Here is a 16903-nt window from a genome sequence, read left to right on the forward strand (position 1 = left end):
TACTGGATTTTCTCAGGGAATTAATTTTTCAGACAAGAATGACAGACAATATAGCCTATTATTTTAGTTTTGAATTGATATGTAATGGCTCATATTTACTAACATTGATTTAAACTTTTACCTCTCATTTTCTATTAACCATTCTTCTTTAAATCTCTGTTATTTGTTTTTCCCTTAAATATAACTTCTGAGTTAATGAGAAGTTCTAGTTGAGAATAAAGAGGCAGAATGGTCATATGATTCAAAAACCAGTTAAACTCTGATCTTAAAAAGAGAGAAAAGTAAAAAAGAAGTAATTACATTAGGTTGGTTCTGACAAAGCCCAGTTTCTAGGAAGTGACTTTCTCCTGTTTCAGGCATCTTCTGTCACAGGGATGAGCAAACTACAGCCTGCAGGTCAAATACAACCCAATGCCCATTTTGCATGGCCGCTGAGGTAATAATGGTTTTTACATTTTTTAATGGTTGGGAAGAAAAAAAATCAAAATAAGAATATTTACTGACCAAAGGGACAGAGACTGTATGGCCCTCAAAGCCTAAAAGATTTACTATTTGGCAATTTAGAGAAAATGTCTGCCTATCCTATAATATTGTCACCCTTTGCTGGGTAGCATATTTGGAACATGCAGTTTCAGAGATACTTAACTCTGTGTCAAGGTATGAGCAACAAAGGAGACGGGTGATTTCTATGCAATCATCTGAGGCCTCAAAATGCCTCAGAGAAACTCTTTGATGGATACAGATTAGTACACTTAGGAGAACATATTACAAAACTCACCTGGTCACTAGGCTCAAAGCTCATCTCCTCCTTCTCAGTTTTCATAGCTATTAATTTTGTATTACTGGCAGGGTCTGTCTTACTGTCCAGTCGCTCAAGTTTGGGGGTGATTTCCGGTAAACCAATATCTTTACTATCATCTTTATCTAGCAAATAGCGAAGTAGTGCATTCTCTTTCTTCTTGGGGCTCACTGGTTCTTGTTTAATAGTCACTTCTGAACCAGGAGCTATGCTGCCGGACTCCTGGCTCAGCTCTTTGCCTGTGGCTTCTGCAGTTAACTTAGCCAAGTCCACGGGGGAACTGCTGTCCTGCAAGAGTCTGTGCAAAATTTTATGCTTCTCCTTGAGCGAGGTTCCATGTGTTGACCCAGAACTAGGCAAGCTACCTGTGGAGTCCTTGTTTGTGTCCGACAAAGAGCTGGATAAGGGTGAGGGTTCCATCTGATCCGATTTGTTGGTCAACAGCTGCAGGAGTTTGGTCTGTCCCTTGCTGTCATGCAGTCTATTCTGTCCATCAGATCTCTCACTGCTCACCACCTGGGGCATGTTGGAATCATTTGTTTCCTTTTGCTCTCCAGGATGGCAGCTGCTCTCTGCTTGTCCAGTTGTACCATCAGGTGGCTCCCCATAAAGTCCAAAACAGTCTTTGGAGTCTAAGCTTCCCATCTTACTGAGTGGGGGAGGATTCATATTAACAGGGGAGTTTTGCAAATTGCCCATTTTTAGGTCTGGTGAAGCCAAAGATGACCCTAATGAGACCCCGTGCCCCTCACTGAGTGCCTGAAGTGCATTGAGAGAACTGTTGGTATAACTATGGCTATTTCCTGTGCTGCTGCAAACTCCCACAGGGGAATGTAAGCTTCCTGCAGGGGAAAACTGACTGGGTGGGATTCGAGGGCTGCCAGCCACTCCAGGGCTCATGCGATGTCTCGGTGAAAGCATCGAGTTGGGCTGTCCTGGATTCATACCAGGGCTGCTTTGAGAGGGACTATTCATTTTGAGTGCATAGTTACTACCCTGAGGAGTGGTTGCTTGCATGCTTGACACATGGTTCATTCCCCCAGAACCACCAAACCTGCCCATAGGCATGCCCATTTGTTCCTTTGGACCATTTATGGGAAAATTTATATTGCTACTGAGGGTCATGTCCTGACCTGGGTTCCCACTGCACATGGCCTGATGGGCAGGGCTGCTAGAGCTAATTGGATTCATTGGCTTCCCCATAGCTTGTCCAGTCAGATCCGGATTCATTACACACACATTCTGCTCTCTGTATAATAAGAAAAGAGAAGTATAAGTTGGAAAAATACTTAGCAAGTTATTGTTAATTTTAAAAAATGCAATGGCTTCTTTTCTTTAAAGGAACAGATTATATTTAAAGGAAGGACTACGTTGATGAAACCACCTACAGTTAGGGACAAGGCTGAACATGTAGAATTTTGGACCAAGAGGGATGTTTTTCAGTCAACTAATTAAGATGTCTGTGGTTTTACAGAGGGGGCGTGTTTAAATTTAACTACGACCATACTGAAACTGCAGTTACTTTGTAAGACATTAGAGGGGTTACAAATATACAATGCATCTTTCTCATCAAATGGCATCTGATCTTGAATAACTGAAAGCATGTATCATTTTAAAGAAATGACCCTAACAAGTAGAGCTGTACTCAATTACTTGCCAGAGATTCTAATCCGTAACAACAGACACATCTGTAAGCCTGCTCTGATATGTACACTTGGCTCATGATGAAAAGCAAACTTAGAGGGGGAAAATTTGCCCCTAGCCACTAGAAACTCTGCAAGTTCTAGAGCCAACAAAGTTACTAGAACTGTTCAGACTTAGTATTCAGATTTCACCCGTCAAACAGATTCCCCCTCCCCTTCCCAAAACTCTGCAAGTCAAAGCATGAGCCTCAGAGACAGCCAACATGGCTGGAAGGGAACTTCACAGTGACTTTAGTTTGTGATTTTTGTTCCCCTATTCCTAGACATCCCTAATCTATTTCCTTACTAATGTGTAAAAGCAGGTTGTCTAAGCTAGATGATTTCCAAGCTCTATGAGCTTTAATTTATAGCATTGGCAGCTACCTCTGAGATACCAAATGTGTTCACAAATCCAAACACAACAGGTTTCACAAATTTTCAAACTTCAGCTTTCAGTCAGGTGGGTGAAATCTGGCACATCTGTAATCACTTTCAAACTGTTTCAGTTTGAGGTGAGATTTATTAGCAGCTGGCCAACTGGGCTATCTGATTTTTTTATTCCTAAATAAAAAAGTACATAATTGAGAACTGTAATAAAATGGCACTTTTTAACCAGAGCAACTTTATGTATCTTCTGATAGTACCTCATAAAGTTCTCTATAACACTCACATAAATTTTTTTGCAACTTGGAATTTAATCATTTTCCTACATTTGTACTCTAAAACAATATGGTTTATGATACTTACTTTAAAATCAAAATTTAATTTTCTTTATTTTCATTTTTCATGGAAATGCTTATTACCCTTCAATTTAAAGCAAACGCCAAGAAATTAGTTTAAACCTGAAAACAAAAATCTAAAATATTCCTAAGTATATACATTTGATTGAAATTTTTGATTTAATACCATAGGGAGCAGAAATCATACCACTGGCTTCAGTATTCCAGCCCTGCATGTGTTCCCACCACGAACTGGTTAACGTCGCTTCTCCAGTGTAACTCATGGTCATGTCAAAACAAAGCAAATGCTAGTCTTGTGTTCTTCCAGCTGGGTTTTCAAAACCACTAATATTAAGGCCAAAATTCAAAGCATAGCCCTACTTTCCGAGTATTATGAATTGTCTTTTAGCCAACAGTTAATAACTTAATTTTGTATTTTATGTCACTGGGGTTGATCAACAGGAATGGCTGACAAACCTGAAAAGCTCTAAGACGGTCTGTTGCTTTTGTAACATTTTCTCTTAACTTGGGAAGTGGAAGTGATTTCTTAGAACTAGGATTACCTGTGAAGCATATGCAAAGATATTACAAGCTGAGGTTCATTAGTAGTCTGAGAACGGATGAGTTTGCTCTTCGTTTGGGCAGCAACAAGAGTACCATCGGACAAGGAAAAACGATAGATTTGACTGAATGCCAGTCCCTGTCTCAGCACTGCAGGCAAGCAAGTAAACAGAATGCATGTTTAGAAAAAAGTGAGACACACGGGAAAAGCAACATAATAATAAACTTCATGAAGCTTAATATTATTTTCCCACGGCATGTTAAAGAGTTGTAAGTAATACTTTATGCTATTAAAACATTATACATTTTTTAAAAGCAGATCTACTTTATATTGAAAATACCAATAAATTAATATATTGTTTTTCAAATGAAGCTTGCACCTTCAAACTGTATTCTTTCCTAAATCTTTAGAATCACAGCAAAATAGAGTCAATACAGCTTATTAGCTCAAAACAAGCTTTTCAATGATTTAAAATGTTGGAAAACAATACAAGGCAGAAACATGATACCTTTAGAGTGTACAATTTGCCTTTAATTTCCCTTTATGATACAAATATTATAATAAAATTTTTGACATGAAATACAATGTTCCTGAATATTCATCTAGAAGTTACATATTGTTCAATTCATCATCTCATGCTACTTTTCTTCTGTTTTGTTTTCACTGTGTAAGGAGTATTTTTTCTATAGTTAGGAAAACAAGAAGTAAAAGATAAATAATCAAGAATTTTTTCAGAAAAAAAAAAAGGCTAAACTAGAAAAGTGAGACAATAAAAGTGTAAATTTCATTTAATACTGGTTTACTTTAACTTCTGGATAATGGGTCAGATGCTTCCATTTTCAAGACAAATAATATCAGAAAACATAACATTAATGAACTATCTTAATATTTCTCTGAAATATACTTTTCAGATTTAGATCTTTTAAAATGACTTTTTGTAAACTAACACTGCATATAGAAAATATTTCAATTCAGAAAAAAAGTAGCCATATAATTGCTACCTCTTTTACCATTTTCAGAAGACTACCATGTTACCACCACATAATCCTAAGCACAAATTTTGTGGGATGAATAGCTAGTGCCACAGCAACCAAGCACACATTCATCATGTCACAGAACTGCCACAGGTCCAGAGAGACAAAGAGAGATAGGGAGAAAGAGAGACTATTTCTATACAACGTGGATTCTGACTTTCTTGGCTAATGAGATCACTTCTGCAGTCAGTTACACGCACTCTTTGGGTATTACATCTGCTATCAACTGTTGCATGAAGTTACTCTGAAGTGGCAGTGAAGGAAACAAATCACTGTACATATGTGTGCCTTGCTTGCAAAATAAGTATGTTCCTAAAAGATAATATTAACAGAATTTTTATAATAAAGCTTTTATATGCAACGGCTTATAATTTCAGAATTTTACCAGACCTTGGCTGTGATACCTAAAGATTGTCCATTTCCATTTGGTTAAGTCCATTTCCATTTGGTTAAGTCGATAGCTGTAAGCATACACCTGAATGCAGTAGGAAGCAGTGAAACAAAGTCTTCCAGTATATTTTTTATTTGATGCAAATCATCTCCCTGGATTTTACTTATTTCAGAAATTTTGATGTCTATATGGAGTTTTCTTTCAGTGGGTCCCATTTGTTTAAACACAGCACAGTGCCTGGCACATCTGGATAAACTCTTCTGTAAATAATCAGGAGCATTTTTGGAATCAGAGAGCTATATAATTAAATGTAGGGCATTGCTACTCAGGACCCAAGGACACTGAACATGTTTGCTCATGGTGATTTCTTACTTGATTTCCTCTTATTCTTTCCATCTTAAAGAAAAATAGTTGGATTATGTGCTTATTTCTAAAAGAGCACCATATGAACTGGATAAAGAAAAAATATGAGAATGGGGAGAGAGTAATTAACTATGATTTGTGCTTTTTGAAAAGCGATCTACAAGGCATAAAGTTTAAACGTACAAGCGCCGCTGGTAAAATGCCAAGGTCATAGATGCACATTAACTGGGTGATGACAAACTAAAACTACATTTTCAATAATTAGTTACAAATCTTTTTTGCAAAGATGCAGAGAAATTTGCCAAGCTGATTTAGGAGGTATGCTGCACCGCAGTGAGTTCTTCACAAGGAACAGTGGCCCCTCTCTAAACTTCTTGTTGCAGCCAAGTATCTTAATCAACCACACCCTGCCAGGACATAAAGTGCCTATAAGAGGAGAACCAAAAGATAAGGAGGAAAAAGCACTACTCACCTCCCTTAGCTCATATTAAGGCAAAAGAACTTTCACTGTTCTTGCTTCTTTAACAAAAAACAAAAGGTACTTGGAGAAAAATGTGATTGTCACGAGGGAAGAACTCTGGGAGCAGCAGACAGAGTATCAGGACAGGCCTTTGATTTAACTTCCAGCCCTGACACTAACTGCATAATCTTGAGCCAGTTATTTCATCTGACTTGTTTCCATATCTATAGTATAAGAATCATAATATCTACTTAATAGGCTCATTGTGAGGACCAACGAAATAATGAGAAGAAGGCAGAATGCCAGACAAAGAGCAGGTACTCAATAATGGCTGCTATTATCACTGAGGTATGACTTTTGAAGCTTTGGGCATACTTCCAGCTGCTCCATTAATTAATTGTGTGACCTCAGACAAGTCCCATCATCTGTGTGGGCCTTCTGTAAACATCTTGGCAATCCTTGTTGGTCATCTCCTTGAAGGATGGCTCGTGCACCCACTGTTACCTTTGCCGGAGACTCAATTGATCTTGTAAATTTCATTTCATTCTTATTTACAGTTTTACCTTTTGATTCAGATATTTCTTTTGAGATCAGATGATACCTTATTATCTTGTCTTATATGTTTTGAAGCCTTATACTCAAAAAAACTAGCCTCTTTCCCTTTCCTTTTGACTGTCTATGTGAAATTCCTATCTTCTGTTCTATTTCCTTCTGCTCACTCTTCTGTCTTACAGGTTCTCCTCTTAACTTTTCCTTCAGATGAGCAGCATCTCTTGACACAGATGACACAGGTAAATATAAACTACAAGAGGGCATCAGATTCTAGTCCCTGGAGTTGTACTTCAGGAACTATCGAGAGAAAGCTCCCATACGAAGCAATACTTTAAGTGAAATCAACTTCTAGAGAAATATCATTTAGAGAAGCCTACCTTCATGATGATGCCTTTTAGCATAAGACACAGACTCCCCTTCATGCTGTGCATGGAACTTCTGAATGCATCTTCGCACCAGATCCTCCCAGCCTGGCTTCATGGCTGCCCTCATGGTGCTTGTATCCAGTGACGTGATCTTGCCTATTCAACAACAGCAGACATTATTCCTAAATACTAAAATATTTTTTTATGTTAACAATTAAATTTTAAAAAGATTTAAACTTATTTATTTAGAATAGAGGGTGCAAGAACATGGTACAAAAGGGTATACAGTGAAAATACACCCAGTCCTCCAGCTCCTCAAGACTTCTATCCTAGAAGCAATAACTATTGCCAGGCTCTTTATAGTCTTCCAGAGATATTCACTGTACTTACAAGTATGTAAATATTCTAAAATGATTTTGTTGGTCTTCTTGGAAAAACAAATTTACCTTGGAGATCCTGGCGAGTAGTAAAACTTTCTGATGAAGGGAGAACTGGTCTTTCCTTCATGGGAACTCTTCTTGCCACACAAATCAAGCAGGACTGCAAATCTTAAATCACATACACATATGTTTATCATGTTGGCATTTTTAGTGATATAAACCCAAATGTATCTGTGACAAAACATAGTGACAAAACACTCCATAGTTCTGCTTCTCATTGGCTTTATTATCTCAACAAAAGCAGGAAGTGGCTGGGGGAGGTGGAAGGGGCATGCTGTATAGGATGGGCTTGGTGAGCAGAGGATAAACTGCTGAGAAAAAACCCACTACAGTAGAGAGTTGAAAATCTGAAACCATCTCCCCAGGGATGAAAAAAATGGAATCCTTTCTTATTAAATAGCGGTTAGAAACAACCAGCTTAATTAATAATAAAGTACAAAAATGAAGAAACTAAATCTAATGCTCTGCTTTGTTTTTTGAATCTGAGGTTCACTAAGATACAGGAAAACTAGATATCCCATCTTCCTGACTATATAAATACCCCCACAATGGCAAAATGCAATTAAAAACAAATGATAGAAACTGAGCCAAGACCCAGATTCAGTACTGAGAAAATGCAGCGTGCACCACACCGTGTGCTGCAGCACGGTTTAGAATCCTGACTGTGGCTTTTTCCTCACATAGCCAACACTAAGCATTCATAGCTCAGCCGACTTAACTTGCTTCATGCATCTGTATTCACTTTTGAAGAACATGGAAATGTTTTATTTATCTTTTTAACACTCAAGCATATTGCCTAGTCCTTGGAATTTCAAAAATGCTCAACAACAGGTTAAAAAATAAAGTTGTTCCTTCATATCTTATGTCATTGATTTATGACCATTCAACTTTAAATTAGGGAAAGAATTTCTTGAAATATACTCAGTAACAGTTGGCAGTTAGCATCACAAAGTTGAAATGTAATCATCATCTTCCACATAATAAAAGCTAGATTTCTTGAGCACTTACTATAAAATAGACATTTTCTAAGCAGCTTAACAGACTACCGATTCATTTAATCCTCTTAATAATTCTATGAGGTATGTTCTAGCATTTTCTCCATTTAACACACGAGAAAACCAAAGCACAAAGTTTAAGTAACTTGCCCAATATCATGCAAATCTTTGGGGGAGCCTGAATTTTAATCAGAGCAGACTATGGCTCATAAGACCTGCTCTTGCGTTATACTGTGTTAATACACAGAATCTGATTTGAAATAATCTAAATAAAGCAAAAAATCATAACTTAGTTCTAACTTTTTCGTATCTTAAAAAGGAATATTAGACAGGGATGAATTAGCAGCACTTACCCTATTGCATGAAATACAATAAAATCACTTGATACTCCATAACTAAGTAAAAATTTAGTTTTGAAACCCTAAGTATCAACTATAATTGCTCTAATATTTCCTTTCCAATAAATTTTAAGTTGAAAAATATTTACCTATTTAAATGTAAAAAGTATTAAATTCATTATTATTATTAATGCCAAATTTTATGTTTTAGGTATATTCATTTAATCCTTACTATATTCTGATATTGGTATTAGTGACTGCACTTGATAATAGAGTAAATGGATGCTCAGAGAGGTCAAGGAACTTCCCCAAAGTCACAGAGCTGATAAGTGGCTGAATTAGGAGCTGGCTTGTCTGATTATAAAGCCCGTGTCTCCACTTCACTATGGCCCTCAGCTCCTTCCCTTCTGCTGTGCATGCAGAATGCACTCTTCACTATTGTCCCGTATTACACAAAGTGGTATGCAGCTATGTGGAGCTTGGTTTGCTAAGTGGGTGCAGGGAGTGCACAGTACATCAGCATCTCCTTAAGAATAGCTTGTGAGTTTATTGTTTTTAAAACCCCTGAACTCCCACTCCTACTTCTATTACTCTCTCTTATGCATCATTCTATTACCATATTCTGAACTTAGTATCCATAGATAACCTATAGAGAATTCATTAATCCCTTGAAAGTACATGAAAAATGCTGTTTGTACCTGTGTGCATTTTTCTAGGGCTGTGGCCCATAACTTGAGTTAAGATTTTCAAAGGAGCCTGGGATCCCCAAAAGGCTTACTCACCAATATTGTAAAAGCTACACTAATAATGACTAATCACATGTGGCAATTTAAATTTAATTCAGTTAAAAATTCAGTCCCTCCAGGTGCAGGAGTCACATTTCAAGTGTTCAACATCCACATACGGCTAGTGGCTGTTGTACTGGACAGTGGAGATTTAGAATGCTGCCATTACTGCAGAAAAGTCTATCTAACAGCAGTGTTCTAGAGACTTAAAAAACTGAATTTATGGCAAAAAACCAATCATCGTAAAATAGGCGAAAAGAACAATGAAACTGCCTCTGATTTTTTTCTTGATTTGACCACTAATTACAGATTATTAAGAGTGAAAGAAATAACACAGGAATAAATACAGGCACATAAAATATTCCTGAGATTCATCCTACCTTCTCCTTCTTCTTTGATGGACTTTGGTTGAGAAACAGCAAAGCACTGCATAGTTTCATATTTCTGATGTGCTTCCTGGTTATCATGCCCTTCCTCTTCTGAATCAGGTAAAGGTTTCACCAGCATCCGACAATTGAAGGTATGGCTGTTCCGCCTGGGAGGTTCGCCAGACCAGGATCCCCCATTCACTGAGCAAGGCAAAAATAATCCAATATTATAAGGAAATTAACATCAGGCTCACTGCTGCTGAAACATCAAAATGATGTAGCAAAAATAGTTATTTTACATTTACAGAGAACTTTATATTTTTTCTAAATATTTTCAAAATTCAGAGGAAAAAAATTTCTTGGGTTATGTTTTTAGCAAACTGGAAAAATTCTAGGGATTTTCAAAATGTCTTCTACACTTCTTACTCTTCATCCCACCTCCTTTCCTTCTAGTTCAGGCCTCGATTATTTATTACTAGATTATTACAGTTGTCTATTTTTGGTTCTTCCTAACTTTGATTTCTTGGAAAGTTACTTCAACCTACTTGAAATTCTAGTTTTAGGTATGTTAACTCCTGCTCAAAAATCTAAAAGTGGCATCAGTTGTAGCAAGTATTAAATTCTTTCATAGGATTTAAAAAAAACCTTTTTATTTTTAAATAATTTCAAACTTACAGGACAGTTGCAAAAATAATTAAAAAACCCATGCAGATAACTCTAACACACCACCCCTAACCTCCAAGCTACTCAGATACACCAACTTTTAATATTTTGCCACATTTGCTGTATCATTCTATCTATCCAACTATCCATCCACCTATCCAACTACTTATCTATTTTCTAAACATTTGAGAGTAGGCGTATACACCATGTTCTTTGAACACTTGATACTTCTATGTGTATTTCCCAAGAACAAGAATATCTTCAGAAGTAACCACCTTAAGTAAAGTTCAAGTTTGAGAAATTCAATATTGATATAAAGCTTAAAGTCTATATTCCATTTTTTTGTATGTCCCAATAATGTCCCCTTTCAAAAGACTATGACTCAATGGAATTAGAATAGGAGGCCATTCAAATTGATAAATCAAAATCTCACCACCCAACCCCATCTTAGCTATCTAACTAGATCTTTCACATTCCCCAACACAACCCTACCCCTTTCATCCTCCATAATCGGTCCCACAAGGATGTCTTTGCTCCTGCCACCACATCTAAAATGGCAAGTTGCCTCTGTTTCTCCCATCCAAAGAGCTCCTCTATAATACATACTTAACCAACTCTTCTAGGCACTCCACATTGTCTCCTCTTCCAGATCTTTCTTTTCTACAATTCTACAGAAATTTTAGGGTATTCTCTATAACTTGGCTGCTGCTGAATTACTCTACTGTAGTCTTTTAAAACTGTTTCACATCTATTCCTGAATTGTAATGGCTCTCTCCAAATTCTGAGATGCTGAGCTCTTTGTGTATAAACTGGTCGGTCTCTGGAACTTTGGGTCTCCGTGTGACACCTGAAACTCAGAGCCAGAGATCAGCAGCTATGAATGTCAGTATTATCTCATACAGCAACGGTTAACAAAGCTGAAAAAGAGTTCAGACTTCAATTAGAGATATGAATGGAGCGGATCTTGTTAGGACTAAGGCAAATTAGGCCAAAGGAAAAGGATGAGATTGACTGTTTTAAAACTTCAACTTCTGTGTGAGACCAAGGGAAGAGATGTTTATTTGGGGCAGGATTTATATTTTCTATGGACACTAAATAATTTTACTTGTACAGCCAGTTTATTCAAACACCATAATTACATGAACTTTGAATAGGAAGTGTGTTCTGGTAGGTTTGTACAGGTTAGAGTGAAATTCCGATACATCCCAAAGTAATTTGGGCAGGGAATAAAAATATATTTGCAGGGGCCCCCTGAGAAACTTGGGAAAAAGGTGGAAATGTTGGACTTCCCCACTTGGGTTATTACTGATAGTCTCACAAACACTGAGGTCTAACTCTCTCTCTCTCTCTCTCTAAGTCAACTTGGCAGGAAAACTCACTGCCCTCCCCTCAACTTGGGACATGACTCCTAAGAGTGTAAATCTCCCTGGCAACATGGGACATGACTCCCGGGGATGAGCATGGACCCAGCATCACGGGATTGAAAAAAATCTTCTTGACCAAAAGGGGGAAGCAAAATGAAACAAAATAGTTTCAGTGGCTGAGAGATTTCAAATGGAGTTAAGAGAACACTCTGGAGGGCATTCTTATGTGCTATATAGATATCCCTTTTTAGTCTTTAGTGTACTGGATTAGCTAGAAGGAAATAACTAAAACTATCAAACTGCTACCCAGTAGCCGTGATTCTTGAAGACGACTGTATAGCTATGTAGCTTAAAGGGTGACAGTGTGATGGTGAAAACCTTGTGGCTCACACTCCCTTTATCTAGTGTATGGATGGATGAGTAGAAGAATAGGGACAAAAAACTAAATGAAAAATAGGGTGGGGGGGGATGATCTGGGTATTCTTTTTTTACGTTTATTTTTTATTCTTATTTTTACTTTTTCTGGTACAAGGGAAATGTTCAAAAAATAGATCGGGGTGATGAATGCACAACTATAAGATGGTACTGTGAACAACTGATTGTATACCATGGATGACAGTATGGTATGTGAACATATCTTGATAAAACTGAATTTAAAATAAATAAATAGACAGAAAAATAAATAAATAAATAGTTTCAGGTATCTTCCTCAACAAGACTGAAAAATCCTGGGGATACACTGGTAATGTCATTTACTTCTTTTCAAGTGAAAATTTATTTCACAAGTCTATTTTAGTATCAAAACTAAAAAGAATATAGATTAAATCATGAAAAAGATACCGAAAGAAAGACATAATTTTTTGGAAATGGATTAGAGAAAACAATAAAAGAAATAAAAGGACTGATTGTAAGAATTAAGGGATGTTTACACATCACTAGGTCAACCTCCTCATTTTAGAGGTGAGAAAACTGACACCCAGAGAAGTGTTCAACTGCTAGTAGACGAGCTGGAAGTAGAACTAAGCCCAATACTCACTCCACTATTCTTTCATTTAATGTTCCTTATGTTTTATCTAAAAAAAAAAATTAGGACCAGTGTAGGATGACACAAGTGATCAAAAAAAAAGGGGGCCAGTTTGATAAGAAAAGCAAATATACTCTCAGAAACACTCAACAGGATATCTGGATCTTGGGGTAAACCCAATGTTAAACCCATGGCTAAAGAGAAATAAAAGCAAACAAATCCTAGAAAGAAAAAACTAAACATCAAGTTAAGTGTAAGAAATTACTTTAAAATTACAGAAGCAACCATGGGTAGTTTTATATGTCCAGGTAGACATTTGGGCAATTTATTTCACCATCAGCACTTTCAAAAGTTATTTACATAATGGAGACCACACAGAATAATCAAAGAAGAAAGAGAAAAGAGTTCTTATTAACTCAGGTTAATAAATAAGTTGAAAGTAAAAAAAGGTACAGTATAAGGCAAAGAGCTCTTTAGACAAGTGAATTGATGGTTATGAATTAGGTCTTTTGAGGAAAAGTACGGGTCCTTTGAGGAAGTCACAGAATTACTGAAGAGATCTGAAATTACTAGTTACTTGAGATAAGAAATTCCATTTTCTTGTTCATTTACTACAGAATATAATAAAGGAATCCCTTATAAATATTCGTACATTGTATTATTGTTACAGTCACATTGGACAAAGGGTTTCTTATCAAGAAAACCTAACAATATGGAATTCAAAAAGGACATTTTCCTACTCATTGTAGTAACAAGACCAGCTAACACAAACAGTTTTAAGAAGTAGAATTATTTGCTAATTCAGGACCTGGCTTTATTCTGTACTAAAATATGCACTTCTCTTCATCTGTCAAGACATTCTTAGCATCATCAATTTAAGTGAGAATATTAAAAAAGAACCACTTAGTAAGTGGGAACAATATTATAGAGCAGCAACTAAGATGGACCCACGCTATGAATCACCCACTTTAAAATACGGCCCTTGATAACAATGAACAAGTTTGGACATCATCTTCAAAATAAGGTGAAGAAGTCAGGAAATTTGAAACAGGCAGCATCTCATGATGCAAAGCTGCTGAAGAGCCTGGTACAATGAAAAAGCCCATTTAGGGCTCCCAGGCTTGCAATATTTGAACTTGTTCCTTAACATTAAAAAAAAAAAAAATTGTACACACCCACACACACAGTCTTTTCTCATCTAGGACTAAAACCGAGTCAAAAATCTTAGACTTATGCCCACCTACTTCTTAGATGGGTCACAGAGAAGACAGACAAAAATACAGTCAGCTGGCAAGGAAGAGGGCGGGAGACAATTTAGCATCTTCTTAAAAAAACAAACAAAAAAACTCCCAGGAAAATTGTTGCCATATGAGTAGTTTCCATCTCAATTATATTTCACGTACTTTAAATATAGAATCAAAATGCTCATTCAAGATCAATAGCTGAAGATTATTCTTTTTTTTCCCAAGACTTCCAGGCTTAAATACTTAATACAAGCATTTCTAAAAAAACTACCTAGGTTACTTATTTCCCAATTGATATAATACAATTCTATTTTACCCCTTTCAACCAATACAATGTATGTGTATGAGGGTGGCAGGAGGGAGACTCAGCAGATAAACATTTACCTATAGACTTTGGCAGCAGATTTTTGACGAACTCAGTGTGGTCCCCAACATGAAGGATGCTATATACACTTTTGTTCATCAGCTCTTCCTGGTTATACCTTAGGTACTGTGTCACATTCTCTGAAACAAACACAACGTTGCCCTCCAGGTTCACTACAAAGAAGAAGCCATCAAGGGCCTAAGGGAAAAGGCACAAATTGTATTAGAAAGGATGCAACATAAAAATCAACTGCAATTGTTAAGAAGGGTATAATCTCTGTAAGGGAAACACATAACTCACACTTGGATAGAAAAGAGATCTCTCTCACTCCTCTCTTAGTTTTCAGACACAATTAACGCCTTTTTTTCTTGATGAAATAGAATTTATTCCATCTCAGTAAGTGGGAGAGAGCCTAGATCAGGATTTCTTGTCACAAACTAAATGACAAACACTAACTCTGCTGATTTATCAGGAGATAATTATTGTCAAATGAAAGTGTAAAGACATTTATCTGTATTCTCAAAATGAGACTGATGTACTCCATAGGGTCAAAAACAACTCTCAAGCTAATGACCCCATTACAAAGTACTTTTGTGCTATAGTTTTTCATGTTATAAAAGAGGAAAGGGTCAATGACAATTTTTTTTTTAATTTAAGGATAAATGCCAGGAGAAAAACCCACAAAATTTTACTACCTTTAAAGCTACAGGGTTTAACTGAAAAGAATTGCAGTTGATCTCAGACCTTTAAAGAAACATGAATCCTCTGTTGTTGAGTGTATGTGGGAAAGGGTCTGGGCTGAGCGTCTCTGATTATGGCATACAGGTCTTCATAGGGACCTCAGTTTTAGATATGGCCAGCATGGTCCGGAGACTAGAAAGGTACTACAGGTTTTGGTTTACAGGAGAATTGGAGAGTTAACACTAACAGTGTCCTTCTATATAACCTGTTCTCTAGACTGTTAAGATACAGATTCCAAAAATAACTAGACACCAGTAATATATTTTGTGCAATGGATTCACAGCCTCAGTCTTAGTTGACATCCTAATCTAGATTAGGGAAGGAGGAGATGAAGAATCTAGGATCATGTCAGGAAATAAAGGTAATAGTAATAGCTAACTGAGTATGTTTAACATCCTTAAACACATGGTCTCATTTTAATATTTAAAACTCTAGAAGGAATATTTTACCTTTCCCAATTTACAAAGGAGGAAATGGAGGCTCACAGAGGTTATATGATTTGTCCACGATTTTTCAACTAGTAAGTGGCAGAGCTAAAATCTGAATTCAGGCGTACCTGACTTCAGAGCACATGATTTTGCTTACTATTTAGCAGAATGTTCTACTCCAATCTATACCTCAGTCTCATTTGTCTATCACTTTTGCCTTAGCAGTAAAGGCTGGGGATTCAGCAAGATTCTCTCAGTTGTCTCTCTTTTCTCTTTTTGATCCTGATACTGGTTACTACAGAACGAGGGCGAACTGGTATAGCCAGTTTATGGCACACAGTTTCCTTATGATACTTACTATTTTTAATATATTACATGTACATACATATATAACAATGGGTATTGATGGACATAAAGTGTTTATTTTTTTCCAAATTTGCCTTTCCTTTAGTTATTATTTAACAAGCTCCAATTTTGTGAGCTAACTTTGAACATATTCATCTTTGATTCTATCCTCATCTCAAAACTAAGTGTTGTTTCAAATTAGAACTGACCATAAGGCACCAGTGAAAAGCTCTTTTTCTTCCCTTTTTTACAAACATAACACCACTTAAGTTTTAAGTTTTTCTTAGATATTCTGATAGATTTTCTCAATGGTATAAACAACACACAGAGCAAAGCAAGACCATATGTAAACGGCCTTCCACAATAGGGTGGCACTAACACTTGAGAAACCTTCCTTGTGCAAGTGTGTCTACACTCAGGCATGTGTCTGTGTGTGTTTAGGGGTGGGTGAGCAGGAAGTAAATCAGCTGATAAATTATGAACCAAGTCTCCTTTTTAAACTCACTGCTTTAGATACATATTCAGCAGATTTTCATAATTACAATACCTATAGTTTACTTTTGAAAGTGCATGTTGCTTCCTATTGTTTTGTACCATGTAAAAAGATTGATTTGTAGCATAATAAAACTGAAAGATGAAATTGTTTTATGTCCTAAAACTGTGTTTTTTAAAAGCTGACTATGATATGCTCTGATGAAAAAAAGCCGACATTTGGTTTTGTTGCCTAGCAACCACTACGCTATGATGTAAGCATGAGTGTGTCTATGCCTAGGAATAGCTCAACAAGAACAAGTTTTTCTCTGTTTAAATTATTACATGTAAACAGGGATAAAGATTTAAATTGGAACCTTAAAGTCACTAGATTCAAGCATTATCT

The 16903-nt window shown here is 36.6% G+C and overlaps 1 protein-coding gene across 9 annotated transcripts in view; it reads right to left on the reverse strand.

The window, feature by feature from the left end:
- Positions 1-16903, reverse strand: part of NCOA2 (nuclear receptor coactivator 2) — a 330475-nt gene that overhangs the window by 52231 nt on the left and 261341 nt on the right. For all 9 annotated transcript variants that reach the window (XM_037802517.1, XM_037802514.1, XM_037802516.1 and 6 more), the window contains 6 exons: positions 14533-14710; positions 9866-10054; positions 7374-7475; positions 6940-7083; positions 3764-3911; positions 779-2048 (listed from right to left, as the gene is read on the reverse strand). In XM_037802517.1, coding sequence (XP_037658445.1) covers positions 779-2048; positions 3764-3911; positions 6940-7083; positions 7374-7475; positions 9866-10054; positions 14533-14710 — 2031 coding nt within the window. The remainder of the gene's footprint in view (positions 1-778; positions 2049-3763; positions 3912-6939; positions 7084-7373; positions 7476-9865; positions 10055-14532; positions 14711-16903) is intronic.

This window comes from Choloepus didactylus, chromosome 14 (assembly GCF_015220235.1).
Source record: "Choloepus didactylus isolate mChoDid1 chromosome 14, mChoDid1.pri, whole genome shotgun sequence".
Classification (NCBI taxonomy): domain Eukaryota; kingdom Metazoa; phylum Chordata; class Mammalia; order Pilosa; family Megalonychidae; genus Choloepus; species Choloepus didactylus.